General features: G+C 41.8%; 1 protein-coding gene across 6 annotated transcripts in view; it reads right to left on the minus strand.

The window, feature by feature from the left end:
* The window catches only part of LOC118369531 (regulator of microtubule dynamics protein 2-like), a 65573-nt gene that overhangs the window by 21010 nt on the left and 20211 nt on the right, over positions 1 to 24352 (minus strand). For all 6 annotated transcript variants that reach the window (XM_035753972.2, XM_035753977.2, XM_035753971.2 and 3 more), the window contains exons 3-5: positions 15394 to 15583; positions 14198 to 14300; positions 9907 to 9967 (exon numbers count right to left, since the gene is read on the minus strand). In XM_035753972.2, coding sequence (XP_035609865.1) covers positions 9907 to 9967; positions 14198 to 14300; positions 15394 to 15583 — 354 coding nt within the window. The remainder of the gene's footprint in view (positions 1 to 9906; positions 9968 to 14197; positions 14301 to 15393; positions 15584 to 24352) is intronic.

A 24352-nucleotide genomic window follows, 5' to 3' on the forward strand; every position in this document is an offset into this window, starting at 1 on the left:
TCCCGTGGTGTTCTGCATTAGCATCGAATAGCCCCTGTGATATGCAACTTTTCAGGGAAGTTATATACACAGGTAGTTAGGAAAGCTAAGGTTAGCTTTTTTAAACAGAAATTTGCATCCTGTCGTACAAACTCAAAAAAGTTCTGGGACACTAAAGTCCATGGAGAATAAGAGCACCTCCTCCCGGCTGCCCACTGCACTGAGGCTAGGAAACACTGTCACTACTGATAAATCCACAATAATTGAGAATTTCAATAAGCATTTTTCTACGGCTGGCCAAGCTTTCCACCTGGCTACCGCTACCCTGGTCAACAGCCCTGCGCTCACCACAGCAACTCGCTCAAACCTCCCCCACTTCTCCTTCACCCAAATCCAGATAGTTGATGTTCTGAAAGAACTGCAAAATCTGGACACCTACAAATCAGCCGGGCAAGACAATCTGGACCCTCTCTTTCTAAAATGATCTGCCGAAATTGTTGCAACCCCTATTACTAGCCTGTTCAACCTCTCTTTTGTGTCATCTGAGATTCCCATAGATTGGAAAGCTGCCGCGGTCATCCCCCTCTTTAAAGGGGGAGACACTCTAGACCAGGGGTGTCAAACTCATTTCGCATCGTGGGCCACATACGGCCTAGGGAGATGTCAAGTGGGCCGGACCATTAAAATTATACCATACTCTGCTATAAATAACCAAAATATCATGTCTTTCCTTTGTTTTGGTGTAAAGAAGCACAAGAACATTAGGAAAATATTGAAATTTAATGAACTATCCTTTTACAAAACATTTCATGAAACACCTCATATTTCCTTAGACAAATGTGGCATTGCAACTGATCCCACTGATTGTACAAAGGCACAAAACTTTAATTGGTACTGAAAAAAGTAATGCATAAGATTAAATGAGACTTTAAAGAAAGGAATTTTAAACCACTTACACATCCTTTTACAAACTAAGGAGAGTGATTTTAAAACATTTCTGAAAAAATGATGACTTTTCCCCTTCACAAATATGCATTGCAACTGACATACTTTAATTGGTACTGAAAAAATATAGTAATGCACTTTAAGATTAAATGAGACTTTTTAAATCATCCGGGAAACATACAGACATACAATACATACTGAAAATTTATGGAGTTGTATGAACAGTAGAATTCCATCACACAACTTTTGTTTTGAAGCTGCTGACTAACATTATGTTCATCTTCACAGAGCTATTCTTTCCCAGTATCTAAGGCAGCATTTTAAAGGTGTTAGTCTAGTTTTCGCCGTGATGAGTCTTTGCAAACACACCAAGCACAAGGTTTTCCGTGCATCTCTGTAAATAAATAACGTGGTCCATTTTTTCTTTGAAAATTCTACACTCCTTATCTACTTTTCTCCGTTTGGATAACGACATTTTGGCTAATGAGGGTGTAGCGGAGAGGTAGAGACCAAGGTATTAACAACGTCGTACAAGCAGCAGATGGCGCATTGATACCGTCTGCTGTTTTCAGTCTGTCTCAGTGATGCGGCTTGTCTTCTACTCTGATGGAAAGAGTGCGCCCCTTAGCGGATAATCCATGAATTGCAGCGAATTAAAAATATTAATTCCATGTCTTTTATGCATTTTTTCCACTTTCAAATTATCCTGCGGGCCTGATCGAACCTCCTTGGGGGCCGGTTCCGGCCCGCGGGCCGTATGTTTGACACCCCTGCTCTAGACCCATCATTATGTTTATTCTACCCTGCCTTTCTAAGGTCTTTGAAAGCCAAGTTAACAGATTACCGACCATTTCGAAACTCACCGTACCTTCTCCGCTATGCAATCAGGTTTCAGAGCTGGTCATGGGTGCACCTCAGCCACGCTCAAGGTCCTAAACGATATCATAACCGCTATTGATAAGAGACATTACTGTGCAGCCGTATTCATCGACCTGGCTAAGGCTTTCGACTCTGTCAATCACAACATTCTTATTGGCAGACTCAACAGCCTTGATTTCTCAAATGATTGCCTCGCTTGGTTCACCAACTACTTCTCCGAAAGAGTTCAGTATGTTCAGTACCTGTTGTCCGGACCTCTGGCAGTCTCTATGGGGGTGCCACAGGGTTCAATTCTCGGGCAGACTCTCTTCTCTGTATATATCAATGATGTCGCTCTCGCTACTGGTGATCTTTGATCCAACTATACGCAGACGACACCATTTTGTATACCTCTGGCCCTTCTTTGGACACTGTGTTAACTAGCCTCCAGATGAGCTTCAATGCCATACAACTCTCCTTCCATGGCCTCCAACTACTTAAATGCAAGTAAAACTAAATGCATGTTCTACAACCGTTCACTGCCTGCACCTGCCCGCCCGTCCAGCATCACTACTCTGGACAGTTCTGACTTAGAATATGTGGACAACTACAAATACCTAGGTGTCTGGTTAGACTGTAAACTCTCCTTCTAGACTCTCCAATACAAAATTAAATCTAGAATTGGCTTCCTATTTCGCAACAAATCATCCTTCACTCATGCTGCCAAACATACCCTCGTAAAACTGACCATATTACCAATCGTCGACTTCGGCGATGTCATTTACAAAATAGTCTCCAACACTCTACTCAACAAATTGGATGCAGTCTATCACAGTGCCATCCGTTTTGTCACCAAAGCCCCATATACTACCCACCACTGCGACCTGGATGCTTTTGTTGGCTGGCCCTCGCTTCATATTCATCACCAAACACACTGGCTCCAGGTCATCTACAAGTCTCTGCTAGGTAAAGCCCAGCCTTATCTCAGCTCACTGGTCACCATAGCAGCACCCACCCATAGCAGGCGCTTCAGCAGGTATATCTGGTCACCCCCAAAGCCAATTCCTCATTTGGCCGCCTCTCCTTCCAGTTCTCTGCTGCCAATGACTGGAACGAACTGCAAAAATCTCTGAAGCTGGAGACTTACCTCCCTCACTAGCTTTAAGCACCAGCTGTCAGAGCAGCTCAATGATCACTGCACCTGTACATAGCCCATCCACTCCACCTTATCCCCATGCTGTATTTATTTAGTTATTTATCTTGCTCCTTTGCACCCCAGTATCTCTACTTGCAATCATCTTCCTACCATTCCAGTGTTTAATTGCTATATTGTAATTACTTCGCCACCATGGCCTATTTATTGCCTTACCTCTCTTATCCTACCTCATTTGCACATGCTGTTAAAATATTTGTCTACTGTATTATTGATTGTGTTTGTTTAATCCATGTTTAACTCTGTGGTTTTGTATGTGTCAAACTGCTTTGCTTCTTCTTGGCCAGGTCGCAGTTGCAAATGAGAACTTGTTCTCAACTAGCCTACCTGGTTAAATAAAGGGGGAAAAATAATAATAATTCTCGACTATTATTCTGACATTTCACATTGGTAAAATAAAGTGGTGATCCTAACTGACCTAAGACAGGGAATTTCTTTCTAGGATTAAATGTCAGGAATTGTGAAAAACGTAGTTTAAACGTATTTGGCAAAGGTGTATGTAAACTTCAACTGTATATACCGATTATTCTTCTAAAATACTTCAAGCTCTGTCAAATTGGTTATTGTTCATTGCTATACAACCATTTCCATGTCAAGCCATAGCTTTTCAAGCAGATTTAATTCAAAACTAACTTGGCCACTTAGGAAAATTCACTATCTACTTGGTAAGCAACTCCAGTGTAGATTTGGCCTTGTGTTTCAGGTTATTGTCCTACTGAAAGGTGAATTCCTCTCCCAGTGTCTGGTAAAAAGCCGACTGTAGCAGTTTTTCCTCTATGACTTTGACTGTGCTCAGCTCCATTCAGTTTATTTTCCATCATGAAAAACTCCCCATTCTTTATTGATTACAATGCAGGGTTCATACATATTTTGACAGATTAAATTTCAGGACTTTTCCATTACTTTTAACCAAATTTCTATGACCAATCATTGGTGGCATCTCTATGTGCTCATAAAAAAATATATGGTATTGACACTAGTCAATGACTGTCAAATGATGCAAGGCCTATTTCTAACAGCTTGATTAAAATAATAAACACTTGTAAATGATTTGTGGACAGGAATACCTTAACAGATACAACAGGAAAAACTGGAGACATAAAAAAAAGTACATAAGTGCTTTCTTTTTGTGGTCTGACAGTTGGATTTAAAAAACACACACGCAAACCTGAAGTTGTTTCACATTTAAACTTAACTTACTATTAACATTTTTTGACTGTCCCAGATAGCGCAGGAGATATTTTTTACACGCACGAATGCTGATGACACAGCAGGGGGTAGGGTTATGAAAAACCTCATGCTCCTGGAACACACACACACACACACACACACACACACGCTGAGGACACAGCAAGGATAGGGTTAGGACAACCCTCATGCCCCTGGAAAACACACATAACTTTCAGTCTGATAAACTGAACACACACACACTCCATAAGTGCGTTTTTCTTCTTGAATGTCCAGAGATAAACTGAACTGTATTTGGCAGCTTAGTTTTTCATTGAAAAACAGATCAAAGAGAAACTTGTAGCAATCTCCAGCAGAGATGCCTTCTCTTTTGCAGTGTGCGTTAGAAACGGATGGATTTTGCGATGCAAGTCTGTTTGCTTGTAGCATCTGCCTTCTCTGCATATTCCTCAACTGATTTTTCAAGCGCACTCCCACCCTGGCCCTCTTCTTCTTCAAGTCGTCCAGCTCATCAATGAGACCCTTTCTCTTCAGGTCGATGACTTCTCTCCTTCAGTCTTTTCTGCTCATCCAAGCACCCATGGTACCTCAGCCTTGCTCCTGCGGCCGACATCAACAGCTCTTTGGTGATCTGTAGATTACTTTGTCTGTTTACAGAAACGTACTCTGTGTACAGAAAATGGCCACGTCAAAAGAGACATGGCATAAACAGTTGAAACAGACAAACAATTCATGAAAACGACAGCTTACCTGTAACTAGGTTACACCCCCAACATCTCTGACGTGATCAACAATGAGCCTCAGAGCCACCAGTGTGTTCTCCTTCTGATTCTCTACCACAACCTCCTTATAGTTTGAGAGTCACCTCTCCACACTAGCCTGTCCATGAGACAGGACAAACAGCATCTGAACGACATCCCACAGCCTGGAGAAGGCATCTTTTGATCCCATGGTCTCCTGCAGGAGTGTGTCCACCCGGTTTGTCTTGGGGTCAAAATCTCTGAAGCTGGCTTGGAGTGCAGCAGTGTCACAAATCTCTCTGACCGCTCTCAGAACATCGTCACACACGGGCTCCTCCACATGGTTGGCAGTAAGGAGTGTAAGCAGTATTCTCTTTATCTGTGGTAGGCACAGCTGTTTGGATATTGCCATCCGTCTTGGCTCAAAGCACTGCATGCTTCTCACCATATGGTGGTGCACTGGAGCCTTCTTCATGACCTTCTCCAGCAGTGTGATCACGAGTCTCCTGCAGTCCATCTTGATCTCCAGCACATGCCTCTCTGTAATCTTTCTGGAAGATTTGAATTGATTGAGGGTTGTTTCTGGTGCAAATCCAGTGTTAATCATTGAACTGTCCTTGCGCTGCTGGCCTCAAATGGAACTTGGAGGAGCTTCTGTGTTGAGGTGGCTTCCTTCAAGGTGTTTTCCTTCACAAGCGTTCCATGAGCTGTGAGCTATTGAATATTGTTCTTTAGTTTAAGCTCGGATAGGAAACTTGGATTCTAGATTTCATTTTAACAGTTTTAATTCCATTAATGTACACATAAAACAGCCCAAAGAAATCACAATGTGACGATTGTTTGATTAATACTTTATTTTAGTAAACAGCACTAGGAATGATCCTTTCTGTCCCATGTATTTGGAAGACAAAGCACCGTAAATACTGTATCAATCGTATCACACGCACATACAAATTGTGGTCAACTTATCAATAATTATCCATATTTCTTTACCTTTCATCATTTTTAACATGTCCTTACTCAGGAAGGGCAGTTTGGGTTTGTACATGGTGAGGAAGGGGGTGATTTGTCTGGCAACGCCATTGAAGATGCCTACTTTCACAGGGAAAGCAGCACAGCTGTTTGGCTGCTAGCACTTCATTCTTGTTTACCACTATCGATATTTGCTTGGTAGCAGAGGTGGTGGTGGATACGGCGGCTGATCCTGCTGCTAACCCCGGGTTGAAGAAGCTATTGATGGGGGGGGTCAGTGTCGAGCTCGTCATCTTGCGCATCTTGATGAAAATGACAGGCCTCTCATCTTTTTAAGTGGGAGAACTTGCACAATTGGTGGCTGAACTAAATACTTTTTTGCCCCACTGTATAGACAGGTGTGTGCCTTTGCAAATCATGTCCAAACAATTGAATTAACCACAGGTGGACTCTTATCAAGTTGATCAATGGAAACAGGATGCACCGGAGCTCAATTTGAGTCTCATAGCAAAGGGTCTGAATACTTATGTAAATAAAAGGTATTTCTTATTTTTTTTATACATTCGCAAAAATATCAAAAAACATGTTTTTGCTTTATCATTATGGGGTATTGTGTGTAGATTGATGAGGGAAACAAATTATTTAATACATTTTAGAAAATAAGACTGTAACTTAACAAAATGTGGAAAAAGGGAAGGAGTATGAAAAGTATGAACTTTCCAAATGTACTGCATGTTATGTTGAGATAAACACATCACTATTATTATTATCGTGGCAAAACATGTCAGCTGTATTAAAATTGGCCCTCATTCGCAAGATGTAATTTTTAAGTCTTTATTAAATACTACACAGAGTGCACCAGTTTCACTAGCATGGGGTTAACACAACATAAATGAGGTTATCATCAAGATTAGCTCATACAAATCAGACAATCTCCTGCCATGGCTTGGTGTGCTTTGGCAGCATAACGAAGACATGCACGCATACACAATCTTAAATCAATCTGTCTGGGGAATATTTTCCTGAATCTGTGATGATTGGCCTTGTCCTATTTTAACTGGCAGAGATTGCAATGCACTCTAAACCCAGATGCTTGTAAGGACAAGATTCCGGACACACATTACAACGCAAAAGGCCTGAGTCACTATTCTAGGGACCGCAGGACAACTCTGTCACTCACCCAAAACTATAGGCTTCTGAACTTCTGTCCCGAGGCAACTCAAGCTGCATGTTTTCACTCTGTCTCAGGCCCTTAATTAACATAGGCCTTTCCACTCACAGCCTCGTCAGAGCTCGGTTTCTCCGCTTCACAGCGCGGCATGGTTTTTGACTGACAGACGTTTTAAACATGAGCACCGCACATGACGAGATGCCCCTATCCCTCCCACTAATTGGGCTACTTTTGCACATTTGTTGTTGACAGAGGGAAATGCTGTAAATTGAGAGGAGTCAATGGGTTCTGAAAGACGAGATGTTGATTATAATAAATACGACTTTGACGTCATACAAGCAAAACCCAACACCCTTGAGTCCAAATGTGCACTTAATATTTCCAAACGTGTCATTTACAGTATCAACGTTCATGATCATTATATTTGATTCACAGTTACAAGGATAAAATGCATTATAGACAAACCTTATTGGTCACATACACATATTTAGCAGATGTTATTGCAGGTGTAGCGAAATGCTTGTGTTCTTATGTCCAACAGTGCAGTAGTATCTAACAATTCACATCTAAAAGTAAAAGAACGGAATTAGGAAATATCAATATTAGGACGAGCAATGTTTGAGTGGCATTGACTAAAATACAGTAGAATACAGTATATACATATGAAATGAGTAAAGCAGTATGTAAACATTATTAAAGTGACCATTAATGTCTATGTACATAGGGAAGCAGCCTCTAAGGCGCAGGGTTGAGTAACCGGGTGGTAGCCGCCTAGTTATGGATATTTAACAGTCTGATGACCTTGAGATAGAAGCTGTTTTTCAGACTGGCTGCATCACCACTTGGTATGGAAACTGCATGGCGCTATAGAGGGTAATGCGCAGTGGTGTAAAGTACTTCAGTAAAAATACTTTAAAGTACTACTTATGCAGTTTTTTTTGTAGTTGTAGTTCACTATTTTTGGCAACTTTACCTTTTATTTAACTACATTCCTAAAGCAAATTATGTACTTTTTACTACATACATATTCCCTGACCCCCAAACGTACTTGTTACATTTTGAATGAGTAGCAACACAGGAAAATGGTCCAATTCATACACTTATAAAGAAAACATCCTTGGTCATCCCTACTACCTGATCTGGTGGATTCACTAAATATATGTCTGAGCGTTGGAGTGTGCCCCTGCTATCTGTAAATTTAAAAAACAAGAAAACTGTGCTGTCTAGTTTGCTTAATATAAGGAATATGAAATGATTTATACTTTTACTTTTGATACTTAAGTATATTTAAAACATAATACTTTTAGACTTTTACTCAAGTAGTATTTTACTGGGTGACTTTCACTCGAGTCATTTTCTATTAACGTATCTTTACTTTAACTCAAGTATGATAATTGGGTACTTCTTCCACCACTGGTACTGTGTATGGCCAAGTACATCACTGGGGGGCATTTCCTGTAGTCAACCACCCACTCCACGGTTTTGACTGTTGAGTTCCAGGTTGTTGTGATTGCACCAGACAGTCAACCTGCCATCCAGGACCTCTATACCAGGCGGGGTCAGAGGAAGGCCATAAAAATTGTCAAAGACTCCAGGCACCCAAGTCATAGATTGTTCCGTCTGCTACTGCACGGCAAGAGGTACCGATACACCAAGTCCGGAACCAACAGGACCCTGAACCGCTTCTAAGACTGCTAAATCGTTAGTTAATTAGCTAACCTGAACATTCTGCATTGACCCTTTTTGCTCTTTTAACACATCACATATGCTGCTCCTGTTTATAATATATCCTGTTGACCACTCATTGGTTATTTATTCCTCATGTTATTTTTGTAAAAAAAAATAAAAAATGTATTCTCGCTGCAGTAAGTAAGGATTTCCACGGCTAGCTGAAACCTTTGCTTGAAAAAAGTAGCAATAGTACCGTTTGTCCATTTTGAGATGCCATAGCCAGTATACACTTCCTTAAAATTCTGAATTAATCTAAGATAACCAAAGAAATCTGTCACTCATTTTGACGTTTTTGCCAAAGCAATCTTAGTTGCACAATTTTACATGAACTATTATAAGATGTTTGGCCAAATATTTTTCAAATGAAAAAAAATGTGCCTGCAAACGAGTTGTCTCTTGTTGAACGACAACGAAGACTTTAATGAAGAATCCCTACTGTTGGCCAATCACCGACGAAGAGGCGTAGACTTCGGCTCCGAACTTCAGCTTGCCTCCAGAAAAAAATGTAGTGTGCTCGAACATCTCCGAAGTCCCAAATATTTTTTAGAATCTAAACGTTGTCATAATATATGCATGAACTCTACTAAACTGTTTCGGCTGGGAAGAAAGCATACACCTTAAGTCTACACTTGTTGTTGACGAAGCATGTGACAAATAACTATTTTATTTGGAGAAAGTTCCAGGGACACACAGTTGTTCAAGGGAGAAGGAAGTCACACAAACACTTCACAAACCATGCTTCAAATAGATCGTAACACTAGCCTCCGTTTACCCATTTCTGCAAGGGTGGGTGTGTGTGCACAGTACACACACCACACAGCCAATGTGGTCATGGATGGGTGTTGGGAGGAAGTGAGGGCCTGGTAGTCTGTCGCCTCATACGGACACAACATCGAGGCAACAACAACGCATGGAGTCAGTGGAGCGGACATCCAAGGAGAGGTAACAATGTTCACTCTTTGGCATTTAAGTGGCTAGACTGACATGGCACCTAGCCATAAATGACATAACCGAATGGCTACAAACTAATTGAGTTGCCAAACTAGGACTGCAACATATGTTACACATACATCCTCTTAAACCTATGGCTATTAGCAAAAAAGACTCACCACTGATGACTTTCGGCACACATAGGGTCCATCTTCACGGCTTCCTCTCCAACTTTCTTCCCTGAGGGGAGTGAAGAGGGAGGACATGAATAGAGCTACTGCACTGAAACGCGAGCTCAGTATACACAATACTGGCAGCACGTTTGTTCACGTCATACAGTATACACAAACATATAGGAATGTACCTACATTTAATAGAAGAGGAGATTCAACAGAACCAGACGGATAACGTGGACATCATTCAGTAACACACATCAAACGAAAAACAAAAAGACGCCACACAAAACGCGAGAAGAGACTGGGCATGAGATGATGAACAAATAAAAATCAACAGTGTTATGAAAGATAATCCAGGAAGACAACAGGGCCATAAAACTTGATGTCTTTGTTGCTTTAAAATAGCCAACACTGCATCGCCCTGTTTCTGTCTGTGCTTCCAAACCACTTGACAATGGTGCCTTTTGCGGAAAGCACCTGGCCAGCCTTGATTAGAGGCCCATTAATGAGGAAGGATTACTGTATGAAGAAACGGGTCAAGCCAGTCTGTACTGTTCAGCACAAATCACACAACAGTCTCAGTTGAGAAAAAGAGAAAGACTCTAGTCTAGATGGTAAATGGTATAGTTCTGCACGTAATAAGCCGAGGCTCATGGCCAACATATTGCTACAGTTACACGAGACATGCAAAGAGTGTCGTGAGTTAATTGTAACTCTGCTTACAAGCACTGCAGGGGATGGGAGTATGTGAAAAAGGCAGGGAGAAAATAAAAACATGCAAGCTGAAAGTTTTTTTTTTAAACGAAGCGATTTGAGTGAACACCTACACTACCGTTCAAAAGTTTGGGGTCACTTAGAAATGTCCTTGAAAGTAAAGCACATTTTTTTGTCCAGTAAAATAACATCAAATTGATCAGAAATACAGTGTAGACATTGTTAATGTTGGAAATGACTAATGTAACTGGAAATGGTTGACTTTTAATGGAATATCTACATACAGAGGCCTATTATCAACAACCATCACTCCGGTGTGCCAATGGCACGTTGTTAGCTAATCCAAGTTTATCATTTTAAAAAATTGATCATTAGAAAACCCTTTTTCAATTATGTTAGCACAGCTGAAAACTGTTGTTCTGATTGAAGAAGCAATACAACTGGCCTTCTTAGACTAGTTGAGTATTGGGATGGGAGCATCAGCATTTGTGGGTTCGATTAAAGGCTCAAAATGGATAGAAACAAATAACTTTCTTCTGAAACTCATCAGTCTATTCTTGTTCTGAGAAATGGAGGCTATTCCATGCGAAAAATTGCCAAGAAACTGAAGATCTCGTACAACGCTGTGTACTACTCCCTTCACGGAACAGCACAAACTGGCTTTAACCAGAATAGAAAGAGTGGGAGGCCCCGGTGCACAACTGAGCAAGAGGTCAAGTACATTATAGTGTCTAGTTTGAGAAACAGATGCCTCACAAGTCCTCAACTGATAGCTTCATTATCTAGTACCCGCAAAACACCAGTCTCAACATCAACAGTGAAGAGGTGACTCCAGGATGCTGGCCTTCTAGGCAGAGTTGCAAAGAAACAGCCATATCTCAGACTGGTCAATAAAATTAAAAGATTAAGATGGGCAAAAGAACACAAACACTGGACAGAGGAACTCTGCCTAGAAGGCCAGCATCCTGGAGTCGCCTCTTCACTGTTGATGTTGAGACTGGTGTTTTGCGGGTACTAGATAATGAAGCTGCCAGTTGAGGACTTGTGAGGCAATAGGCTATGCAATTGCGTGAGAAAACAGTGACTGGGCTCTATTAAAAAGAGGATCCCATCAACGTTAATAGGCTTACAATATTTATTTCTCAACTTTCCTAACATTAAGCACATTGCTTCTCTTTACAACAGGATTATTAGTCTACCTGGCTGGCAGGAAAATGAACCACAGGGAATATTAGCCTATCACTTGTGAATGATATCATCACCAGCTTGTGTGCAGTAAGGCAAGAAATGCATACCCTTTTTTAACGATAAAAAAAAATAAAAAAAATCATAGTTGCACACCTCATGTAGGCCCATAGACCTATATGTTTTGATACGGTTTGTATCACAAATAAAGTTGCCAAATATGCTAGTGGTTGTAATACTTTGGGATCTATCCCATCCCATAACTGTCCCAGACTATGTTTGTAATATTTATTTCTCGCACAGAATAGGTCAACTTTTGTACTATGGGGGATAGTAGATTGACATAGGCTAGTGCTTTTGCTGTTCGTTAGGCCTACTGAACATGTTGGCTGACGAAAGAATAAACATGGACAGTTGTTCCAATTATCTTTAATATGCGCAAATTGGATATTCAATTGATATTGAGGGCTATATTACATGGATTTATTAGACTTTTTGTTCCAAAGGTCTGCAGTAGTGGCTTGTAGGCTATGCGTGGAAGCCAGGAGATACTAAGTGTGTATGTTAATTAGCGGTGAATTATCGTGAGACTGGCAGTTATTTGATTGACAATCACCGGCTGATGAAATTTCATGACCGCCACAACCCTATATGCCACCACAGCTGTATGGTACAAACATTATGGGCAAAGGGAGTATAATGCAGATGACTATTTCAGGTCATTGATGACAATGTGCAGTAATCAGTCTAATGCAGTCACTTAATCCCTATGTGCCCAATAGCCAGCTGATGAGGGCCACAGCATGGGGGAAGAAAAGGTTAAAGTGGTGGACCTAAACCGTCTGCCAGTCTTTGAAAGACGGGGTATTTCGGGTGGGCAGGGTCGGCAATGGTCTTGTACTGGAGGTGTGCAAGTCCTTCATGGAGGGAAGGTGACAGCCGATGACCTTCTCCGCAGACCGGACGATGCGCTGCAGTTTGCCCTTTATAACAAGCAGACCCAAACCAGACGGTGATAGCCTCTGTTGAGCCTTCTTGGTCACCACTGATGTTGTCCGCCCTCTTGAGGCTGTGAGAGATGATGGTCCGGCAGGAACTTGAATGACTCGGCAGTGCTGACGGCTGAGCCATCAATCTCGAGGGAGAAAGATGGTGGGGGGGAATGTCCTGTATTCAACCACCATTTCCATGGTTTTGACTGTGTTGAGTTCCAGGTTGTTGCGATTGCACCAGGCGGTCAACCTCTCCATGGTACTTGGATTTTTGTCGTCAGAAATTAGACCGACCAGGTTGGTGTCATCAGCAAACTTGAGTGGTTTGGCGGATGTGTCGTTGGAGGAGCAGTCATTCGTGTAGTTAGAAGAGGAAGGGAGAGAGCATGCAAACCTGTGGCGCCCCCGTGTTGAGAGATGTTTTCCCATCTTAACGTGCTGTGTCCTGTTGGTCAGAAGAAAGTCAGTGATTCACCGGCAGATGGAGTCAGATACGTTCAGCTGTGTGAGTTCATGCTGTAGCAGGTCCGGAATGATGGTGTTGAGGTGTTGAAGGATGTAGTGAAGGCCCATGTTGACGCCATCATCCACAGGCCAATTGGCTCTGTCGGCGAACTACATGTGGTCAAGGAGGGCGTCGGTGGTGGTTTTGAGATGGGACAGAACCAGATGTTCAAAGTTTTTCATGATGACAAGGTGGGTGCTAAAGGTCTATAGTCATGTCGGCCGGTCGCCTTTTGTTTCTTCTTGCCAACAGCATTACGTCATTCTAGACATGTGAAGAGCGTGAAAAGTTAACTGTTATATGTAGTGTTTTGGCCAAATGGGCCATTGTGCTAGGTTGCATGTGGGAAATAACCGGGTCTTACTGACAACTTAATGTGGCGCAATAGACCCTGTGAATGGCTCATTGTGCATTATTGCTAATGCACATATAGCTAGCTGTAAGTAGAGTACTTCATCATAAGCCTACGGATGACAGAATACAGCTGTGCTCACAAACTTCGCATAAGCTCACCACAGATCCTGCTAGTTATCTTTGTGGCCAGATTTGAAATTGGCTTACTGAGGTCATATTATCAATACTAGAGGTTCATGCCAACTGGTTGGTTTTCCAGGTGTCATTCAGTTGCTGATTAACACCAGGACTACTTCCAGGCCACTCCGAGATGTGGACACTGCCAACAAGTGGGTGGCCTGCAGAACCAGTTGTGCAAATGAACATACATTTCTCCAATACCAGGAACTGGTATGGTTGCATATTTCTAGACACTCTGAAAAACCTGGGCATTTTGGGGAATAGAAACCGTGACATTTTGGGAAATTTTGGGAATGGTATAACCCTAATCTTTGGTGCATGCTGTGAATACTGGAGATCAAGGGTTCCGTATGTGGTTTATTACCAGTCTCTGCATGAGTCTTCTTCTGCTCTAGGTTGGTAGTGATGTCGTGGACATCCACATAGGCCCGAACTAGTCGCCATAAGAAAGTAGTGTTCTGTCCAAACTGTGAAGAAAAGAGGAGTGTCAATAAATTTCACATATTGACTTCCATTTGGAGGCAGGCTTCACCGAGGAACTTCACTGCTCAGACTTGGATTCAAATAGTATTTGTTTTGCTATTTTGGAAAAATATAGATTTCTATGCAATATCCCATCTAATTATTGTCAGCATGGAGCAAATTTTAAGGTCTCTTGAGTGGAAAGTTGAACGTTGTGAGAATTCCGTGCAACTTCCAGCATGTGCTTACTTTGAACACTGAGGCTGTAACCCTTTATGTTAGAGACATAACATGTTTTATGAAGGGCTTGATGTTAACCTTTTGACAAGTAGGAGAGATTTTTTTACTTGGTCTGTAACATGGGCCAAATAGGTGACTGGGAATTGCATTGTATTACGCCGTATGATGCAAGAAACCACTTTACAAAATAAAAGTCATTATTATTATTATTACCATACAGCGAATCAGAGAAAAATGTAGGCTACCCTCTCTGCCTATTGGCTTCTTTGCATATTCAAGCCTGTCTCAAAATACAACACTGCCCCTTTAAGACATATAAAAGCCATTTACCTGACTTGCTTTCCAAAGACAGCTAGAAATATGGAAGTTTTGTGCTCTTGTAGGAAGCAGTCACTCCACCATTTCTGACCAATAATTAGCTACAGCCTAACTGGGCAAATAACTCGCTAACTAGCAAAGAATATTAACAAATGTGCATGTGGCTCTGCACTTTGACCTGAAAAGCGCATCAACTTGCAAACTCGGGTGATGGAAAGACGGCTCGTAGGCTACCGGTTAGTAGAATTCTACTCTGTTGCCTTCAGCAAAGTCACCAACTCAATCTTGCAAAAATTCGTTTTGGTTGATGCATTTAAAAAGGGGGATAATATTATGTTGATTCACAAGTCTCACAGTGAAATGTTGATCTAAGTATAGTGTAAAATAATGGGGCGAACTCTAATAAATTCAGAACTGTTTCAATATTGTGCATTTCTGGCTGCGCGGGCTGGCATTTCTTCTGTGCGGCAGTCTTGGACATTGCTTCTAGGCCTAGGACATCCAAACTAAAGACTAGGACTGTTGGTTGAAGAAGCCCACCTCTGTCCTCTTATCCAGCATGGTGCGGAGGCACTCCCTCTTGTCTCCATCCGTGCCATTGTGTAGAGCATCCATCCTCTCCAGGAGGGCTGAGAACTCGTCCAGAGGCTCGATCACGGTTACTTCCTCTTGACTCTCATCAGCCTCACTCTTCTCTTCTTCCTCAGAGTCTGTCAGAGCCGTAATGTACCTGAAACACATGGGGAAGCATTCATTAGGGTCACAGCCTAAAATCTCAGTTTCCTTGGCATGTTTTCATAGTTAAGTTAAGTGCTAGGAAGATAAACTTAAAGTGTGAAAGTGTGGGTGGTTAAAATGTAAAATTCTTTGTGTGGTTGCTTCAATTCTACACCTAGCATTGCACTTGGTCTGAGTGGGAACCAGTGATCCTAAGCAATGACTGGGTTACCATATAAAATGTAGCCTATAGGCTACGCCTTAGTGTGCAAAGACAGTACAAAGTGTACTGGCATCAGGCTATTCATAAATAGTGAAGAGGGGTAGGAGTATCTCCAGAATGGGATCCCTCTGGTAATGTCTCAGAGCGTGAGTCTTAGTTAACAAGTGCCTTTAATTACCCCCTCTCTGCCAGATGCTGTCAATAACAGATGAACATTCCCTGTTGGTTTACACGCAAACAGCAACACGTTTGATTACACAAGTGGGTTACTTAATTGTGTATAAACGCTGCCTAGTTAAGAAGTCTTGACACAGATACCTGAAGGGTTTCCAGTACCGAACACCAGTTTGTCTCCGTCATGGCGTGGCACATAATGTCCCCGTATTAGCCCCGGTTTACCGCTTCCAAAAAAGTCCCCTTTCAATTACTGTAAGTACACACTAACACCCTCAGCAAACACTTGAGCAGGGGAGGTGAAAATGGTGTGTATTAATGACATAGGTAGAAATTCAAGGAAATGGAAGACAAAGTGAAAAGGTTTAAACATGAAAGGCCTCCATTAAGTGCTGGCAACAGCTACATCATCGGTGGTTAAGGAAACGTTTGGGTCTGCGAGCGATGGTTCTGGACTAGGGGGAGGTGTGTTGGAGTGGGCCACTGACCGGCACATCGTGGGCCCACAACAAGTGGTGGAAGCCCCATCTTAGATACCTCCCAACTCACAAAACTTATGTCAGGCCCGAATAGATGATTACTTAAAGATGCACTACGCAGAAATCGCTCCGCCATTTCCTGGTTGCTACATATTTTAAAATAGTTTGCATAATTTCAGTTTGTGAGAAAACAAGCAAGCATAGTGCAGAGAATCATTGTACAATCTAAACCGCTGTGAACTAGATTTTCCTTAACCAAAAATGTTGTAATTTCAGCTGTTTGAAGCTAGTGTATAAAAAGAAAGTTAAAAAATTAACTTAACAGGAAAAATAAAGTGCACATAGAACATATCTACCGCTTCTTAGAATTGCTTTCAATGAGAATGACAGACCTAACTCACATTTCTATGCACAAAAGTTGCATATTGCAGCTTTAAGTCTGTGCCAGAGGAGACTAAAGTACAGTATATGCAGGAAAACAGCAACATTGCTTCTCCGCGGGGCAGGCAGTAAAACCCAATGACGTTGTAACAACATGACTAAGCAATGAGGGAATGCTTCGGTCTCTTACTTAGGCTGCCTATAACAACCTTCTCAAACAATGCCTCCCCAAATGCCTCAGAAAAGTTAAGAAAATCCAACACCTAAAACTTCAGGGATAGTGTGTCACTTATTGTCTTGAAATAGACAACCGAAAGTCTATGCAACACAAGAATATCATGGCTATAGGCCTATTTTCCCCCATTTTCCAATCTAATTGGACCACTCAGTAAAAATGGAAACACACCCAGTCATGGAAGTGCTTTATGTAGGGATTATGCTGCTGTCTATCTCTCCTCTGCCATTTGTGTGGCCAAGGAGCCCAGCATGTTAGCTCAGATTCCCTCTGCTTATTGCTTTAATGCCGCTGTTTGCTCGAGACCACAGCTCTTAATCTGTCCACACACACCGCTCAGCAGAAGAAAGAAAACACACTGCGGCCCTCGCCAAGAATCTGGCCCACTCACTCACTCACTCATACAACACACAGTGAAAAGCCTGGCCGATTGATTCACAAGACATTCATTCTAAAATGAATTATCTTGCGTTACCAAAATAGGGTAAGACTTGTTAAATACAACATTTAAAAATTCTAACAAAAATGTGGGGGCAACACATGGACAGGGAATCAATGAATCTGACAAGAAAGACAATCCATGATCTTTATCCTAAAAAGAAACGCAGATTACAACATTTTAATGAATAGACATAGAACCGTTGTACCACAGGGTACAGTTCACTGGCTATTGGCGTTCCTGGGATCTGGAGCTGTGGCCTTGTTTACAAACCCAGATTCCTAATCTCTGCACAGTGACCTCGGAGTAAGCTCCTGCAGGCTGGTGCTGAACCCTTTTACAGAGCATTCAGAAAGTATACAGAGCTCTTGACTTTTTCCAAATTGTATTACGTTTCAGCCTTCGTCTAAAATGTATTAAATACATGTCTCTCATCAAATCTACACATAATACCCCACAATGACAAAGCAAAAACAGAAATACCTTTAGATAAGTATTCAGACCCTTTGCCACGAGACCCGAAATTGAGCTCAGGTGCATCCTGTTTCCATTGATCATCCTTGACATGCATCTACAACTTTATTGGATTCCACCTGTGGTAAATTCAATTGATTGGACATGATTTGGAATGGTACACACCTGTCTATATAAGGTCCCACTGTTGACAGTGCATGTCAGAGCAAAAACCAAGCCAAGAGGTCAAAGAAATTGTCCGTAGAGCTCCAAGACAGGATTGTTTTGTGGCACAGATCTGGGGAAGGGTACCAAAACATGTCTGCAACATTTAAGGTCCCCAAGAACAGATTAGCCTCCATCATTCTTAAATGGAAGAAGTTTGGAACCACCAAGACTCTTCCTAGAGCTGGCTGCCTTGGAAAACTAAGCAATCGGGGGAGAAGGGCCTTGGCAATAGAGGTGATCAAGAACCCGATGGTCACTCTAACAGAGTTCCAGTAACAGAAGTACAATCATCTCTGCAGCACTCCACCAATCAGGCCTTTATGGTAGGCACATGACAGCCCACTTGGAGTTAGCCAAAAAAAGGCACCTCAAGACCGTTGGGAAACAAGATTCTCAGACCGTGATTGAACACTTTGACCTGAATGCCAAGGGTCACATCTGGAGGAAACCTGGCACCATCCCTTCAGTGAAACATGGTGATGGTAGCATCATGCTGTGGGGATGTTTTTCAGCAGCAGGGACTGGTAGACTAGTCAGGATCGAGGCAAAGATGAACAAAGCAAAGTACAGAGAGATCCTTGATGAAAACCTGCTCCAGGACCTCAGACTGTGGCGAAGGCTCACCTTCCAACAGGACAGCGACCTTAAGCACACAGCCAAGACAACGCAGGAATTTGTATGTCTCTGTATGTCCTTGAGTGTCCCAGCCAAAGCCCGGACTTGAACCCGATCTAACATCTCTGGAGAGACCTGAAAATAGCTGTGCAGCGATGCTCCCCATCCAGCCTAGCAGAGCTTGAGGTTCTGCAGAGAAGAATGGGAGAAACTCCCCAAATACAGGTGTGCCAAGATTGTAGCGTCATACCCAGGAAGACTCGAGGCTGTAATCGCTGCCAAGGTGCTTCAACAAAGTACTGAGTAAACGGTCTGAATCCATGTAAATGTGATATTTCCGTTTTTGCTTTGTCATTATGGGGCAGTGTGTGTAGATTGATGGAGGGGGAAAACATGTTTTAATACATTTTTGAATAAGGCTGAAACGTAACAAAATGTGGCAAAAGTGAAGGGTCTGAATACTTTACGAATGCACTGTACGGGCCAATACAGGACTTAACATTCTGAATGGACGGCCATTCTCCAAATTGTTGTGCATCATTTATTTTTTTGCACCTGCACACAATGTACTAGTACAGGGTTCGATACTGCGACCAAAACAGTCGTATTTGCGACAGGTTAACTTTGCAGTGCGACACTGATTTTAAGTGGTCACAAGAGTGCCCTTGAACATTTTCCCTGGTCACGTTTGTTTTTAGTTCACAATTTGCTTTTTTTTATGGTCATGATTTATTCAAACAGTAAAATGTGCAAACGACCAAAAATAAACCAACTTTATGAAGAGGCAACAACAGTACGGGAATGCCAGACTGTGCTCAACACGGGATGTTTTAGAAACCCTCCGGGTCATCCCGTCAGTGGCCAGCTTGGGCCAGTGAAAATAATATTGTAATAATGTTATTTTTAATCTAGGCTACATTTAAAAATATATATTTTTATTTTTAATATGGATTCCCAAATCTGTTCATTCATGCGCGTTGCACATATATAGCCTATAGATAATCTATTGGGCAGAGAGAGCGCGCAGCTCTCAAACAGCTGGTTGTTGCGTGGAGCGAAGACAGTAGGGGTAGGAAAGCAGTAAGAAATATGTTGCAAGTTATATCTACCAGTAAATGCTATGGTAAGAATGGGTACGCAAACAAGGTATTTAAAAAGTTAAGTCTTGGTTGAATATTTGCGATACGCAATTCAGTCATCATGGATAGCCTTGATAATCACACATCTCCTCTAGGCTCTTTGGTCCTTGAAAAGTCATTGTAGCTTATTTATAAGTTCTCCTGCTCCAATATAATTTTCTGATATTTCATTTCTAATCAGTGTTAATGAGTGTCTGTTTCCTGTCGCTTCTGTTGCGGTTGTCTATTACGCTTGTTGTGTAAAACCATGTGCGGATATTATGGGCAAGACAACATTGAATGTTGGCTTCAACTTGTTTTTTTCCCCTATAAATTATTGATACTATTGCTGTGTGCGTAGGGCCTATATGTCTATCACTTTCTGTAGCCGTTAGCAATGCTAATGATGGATAGCCAATTAAAAAGGTAACCACAAAGGAGCCAATGCCTACCTGGCACAATGACGATTATTTGCATCAATCCAGTGGACATTTGTTTTGAAAACTCCATTACAAATGCGCTGCAGAAACACAGCTAGACAAACTCAACTGTCTGGCTGGTGCGCACCTGAATTAAAAAGTTAACGACACAACAAAACAAAAAATTGAAATTTCTCAGATATTCTAACAACTAGTCCCCTGATGTGGTTTAAGCATTGCTATGGCCTTGAAACATCCAATTTAGTTGTTTTTATATTTTAAAAAGTGTGTTTCTGAAATTAGACATGTAAAAAAAAAAAATCTAAAAAAAAAATCTGTCCTTCCCCCATTTTTTGTTGTTGTTGCTGTGGTATCGTTTTGGTATTAAAAGTATAATTTTTTCCAAATCCTGCCCCCTAGAGGATTTCACAGAAAATAACACATGGCACTTTGAAATCCGCAATAAACACATGTTGCACTTTATTTTAAGTATATTGTCTTTGCTGTTACAGTATCCAAATCAATGTAAGAAGACAAGGGCATGCTCCCTTGAAAGACAGCTAGTCATTATTAGCTTGGATCTGTATGGAATGCAGGCACATTATGGGCTACAGGCCAGGTCATGATCAACTATTTTATTTGAAGAAAATTGGTGCGACCAAAATCATGTGCAGGTGCCACCAACTGAAAAAGGTTAGTGTAGAACCCTGTAGTACATTGAGTGATTATCAACATGTATCTAGATGCTTAGGGCAGAGAACCCCAATGCATCGTCTTACATTAATTCGTTCGTATACTGATTGATCCGTTTATACTTCCATTCATTCAGCCCTCTCTTTTGCCTCCCTGGGCTTGTTTACTCAATGAAAAGTGGTGAGAGAGAAGCAGCAACGGGTAGTACTGAGTGATCAGTGCATTCCTGTAACGCCATTCCATGGCCCATGAATCACTGGAGTTGAGACAGAAAAAAAAAAAAAACAGGATGCATTTATGTGTGTTTATATACCATCATTATCCGCCCATCATTTACAGATACAGAACAAACATCACAGGGCCTGTGGTCCTATTTCAACACTGTGTTAAAAAAAAACAAATACAATTTAAAAAACACACTCTAACTTGACTGTGTGCCGTGCCAGTTTGATTCAGGTCTAGTTAGGGGACGAGGAGAAAGGGTAAGGCAACATGTGACCGCTAAAATCTTCAAGGGGCCAACTGGCCATTTTCAGCACTGGCTCCATAGATTGATATGTACTGTGAATACATAGAACATTCTAGTAATATTGTCATGCCATCACAGTGGTTGTGGAGCATATTTGCGATGAAGGATGAAATAAATTTGCTCTAACTACTTTGATGAAACAGTGACAGTACTTAACACCTTTAGGGCCACCAAGATCCTCTGGGTCCAATGTTTTTAACATTTACATTTACATTTAAGTCATTTAGCAGACGCTCTTATCCAGAGCGACTTACAAATTGGTGCATTCACCTTGGAACAGCCACTTTACAATAGTGCATCTAAATCTTTTAAGGGGGGTGAGAAGGATTACTTTGTCCTATCCTACGTATTCCTTAAAGAGGTGGGGTTTCAGGTGTCTCCGGAAGGTGGTGATTGACTCCGCTGTCCTGGCGTCGTGAGGGAGTGTGTTCCACCATTGGGGAGCCAGAGCAGCGAACAGTTTTGACTGGGCTGAGCGGGAACTGTACTTCCTCAGTGGTAGGGAGGCGAGCAGGCCAGAGGTGGTTGAACGCAGTGCCCTTGTTTGGGTGTAGGGCCTGATCAGAGCCTGGAGGTACTGAGGTGCCGTTCCCCTCACAGCTCCGTAGGCAAGCACCATGGTCTTGTAGCGGATGCGAGCTTCAACTGGAAGCCAGTGGAGAGAGCGGAGGAGCGGGGTGACGTGAGAGAACTTGGGAAGGTTGAACACCAGACGGGCTGCGGCATTCTGGATGAGTTGTAGGGGTTTAATGGCACAGGCAGGGAGCCCAGCCAACAGCGAGTTGCAGTAATCCAGACGGGAGATGACAAGTGCCTGGATTAGGACCTGCGCCGCTTCCTGTGTGAGGCAGGGTCGTACTTTAACCACACTGTATGTGTAGAGCACACACAAATTAGTGTAATACAGGCCTAAACTTGATGCAAAAATTGGCCTGTACTTTGATGTAATGCTACATTATCATCTGCACCAAATGGATGCATTTGTAAATGCCATAATCAAAAGTCTTACCAAGACCGAATATATGACTGGTATCAGGAAACTAGGCATGTCACTACTTCACAGATGAGCCACTTGAACAAACTTTTATTTTATTTCATTTATTATTATTTTTTAAGTGTTGCGCTCCACTTTCTGGAGGACCGACTTTTGAAATCAGTGGATCGAGATGGTGGAATAAGAGTATGATAGCTAAGGAGATGGAGAAAATTCTGGCCTTTGATTGCAAATATGCAGAGGAAGTTGAAAAGAGAACAGACAGAAGGGTGTAAAAAAACACCCGTCTCATTTTCAAGGATAAGAGTCTAGCTAGCTACATTTTCAGATATTACACGTTTCAAATGGTCAGAAAGCAGTTTACATTTCAAGTTTAAGCGTACTGTTAGGTAGCTAGCTAACGTTAGCTGGCTGGCTTGCTATCTAACGTTATGTGTATGTACTGTATCTCAGAGCCATTTGCATTGCTAGTTATAGCCTAATGTTAGCAAGCTAGCTAACATTGAACCTGGTTGGTTAGCCACCTGCAGATTCATGCAGGGTAGTAATGTTATGAATGGGGATTAGGGTTAATTATTTAGCTAGCTAACTACAGGTCTAAACAAAACAAAAAAGACTGCACTATGCAAGTAACCATTTCAATACAACGTTCATGATGCCACTGCGACAACTGTCAATAGACTTCTCCGATTTCAGCGCACTCGTCTGAGTGTACCAGAGCGCAGAATAACTGACACAATTATGAACGCTCAACACCCGTTTAATATGGCCAGTGTCAGTAAACGATGGCAAAGAAAAGCATAATTAAATTGTTGCCAGCAATACAGTTACAGTCACCGACGCTCTGGATAACTTAAAAACAGCCTAACCAGCACTGCTAGGGTGAGTGAAATGGTCAGTGAGCTTTTCTCATTTTGGGCAGCCTGGCTCATTGCAAACTAATTTGCCAGAATTTTACATAAGTATGACATAACATTGAAGATTGTGCAATGTAACAAGAATATTTATACTTAGGGATGCCACCCGTTAGATAAAATACCGAACAATTCCGTATTTCACTGAAAGAATAAATGCTTTGTTTTCGAAATTATATTTTCTGGAGTCGACCATATTAATGACCAAAGGCTCGTATTTCTGTGTGTTATGTTATAATTAAGTCTATGATTTGATAGAGCAGTCTGACTGAGCGATGGTAGGCAGCAACAGGCTCATAAGCATTCATTCAAACAGCACTTTCATTGCGTTTTGCCAGCTGCTCTTCGCAAGCACAGTGCTGTTTATGACTTCAAGCCTATCAGCATAATGGCTGGTGTAACAGATGTGAAATGGCTAGCTAGTTAGCGGGGTGCACGCTAATAGCGTTTCAAACGTCACTCGCTCTGAGACTTGGAGTGGTTATTCCCCTTGCTCTGCAAGGGCCGTGGCTTTTGTGGAGCGATGGGTAACGCTGCTTCATGTGTGGCTGTTGTCGATGTGTTCCTGGTTCGAGCCCAGGTAGGGGCGAGGAGAGGGACGGAAGATATGTTACACTGGCAATACTATAGTGCCTATAAGAACATCCAATAGTCAAAGGTATATGGAATACAAACGGTATTGAGACAAATTGTCCTATAAATACTATATTAACTACAACCTAAAAACCTCTTACCTTGGAATATTGAAGTCTCATGTTAAAAAGAACCACCAACTTTTATATGTTCTCATGTTCTGAGCAAGGAACTCAAACATTAGCTTTTTTTTTTACATGGCACATATTACACTTTTACTTCCCCAACACTTTGTTTTTTTTAAACCAAATTGAA

This window comes from Oncorhynchus keta, chromosome 36 (assembly GCF_023373465.1).
Source record: "Oncorhynchus keta strain PuntledgeMale-10-30-2019 chromosome 36, Oket_V2, whole genome shotgun sequence".
Classification (NCBI taxonomy): Eukaryota; Metazoa; Chordata; class Actinopteri; order Salmoniformes; family Salmonidae; genus Oncorhynchus; species Oncorhynchus keta.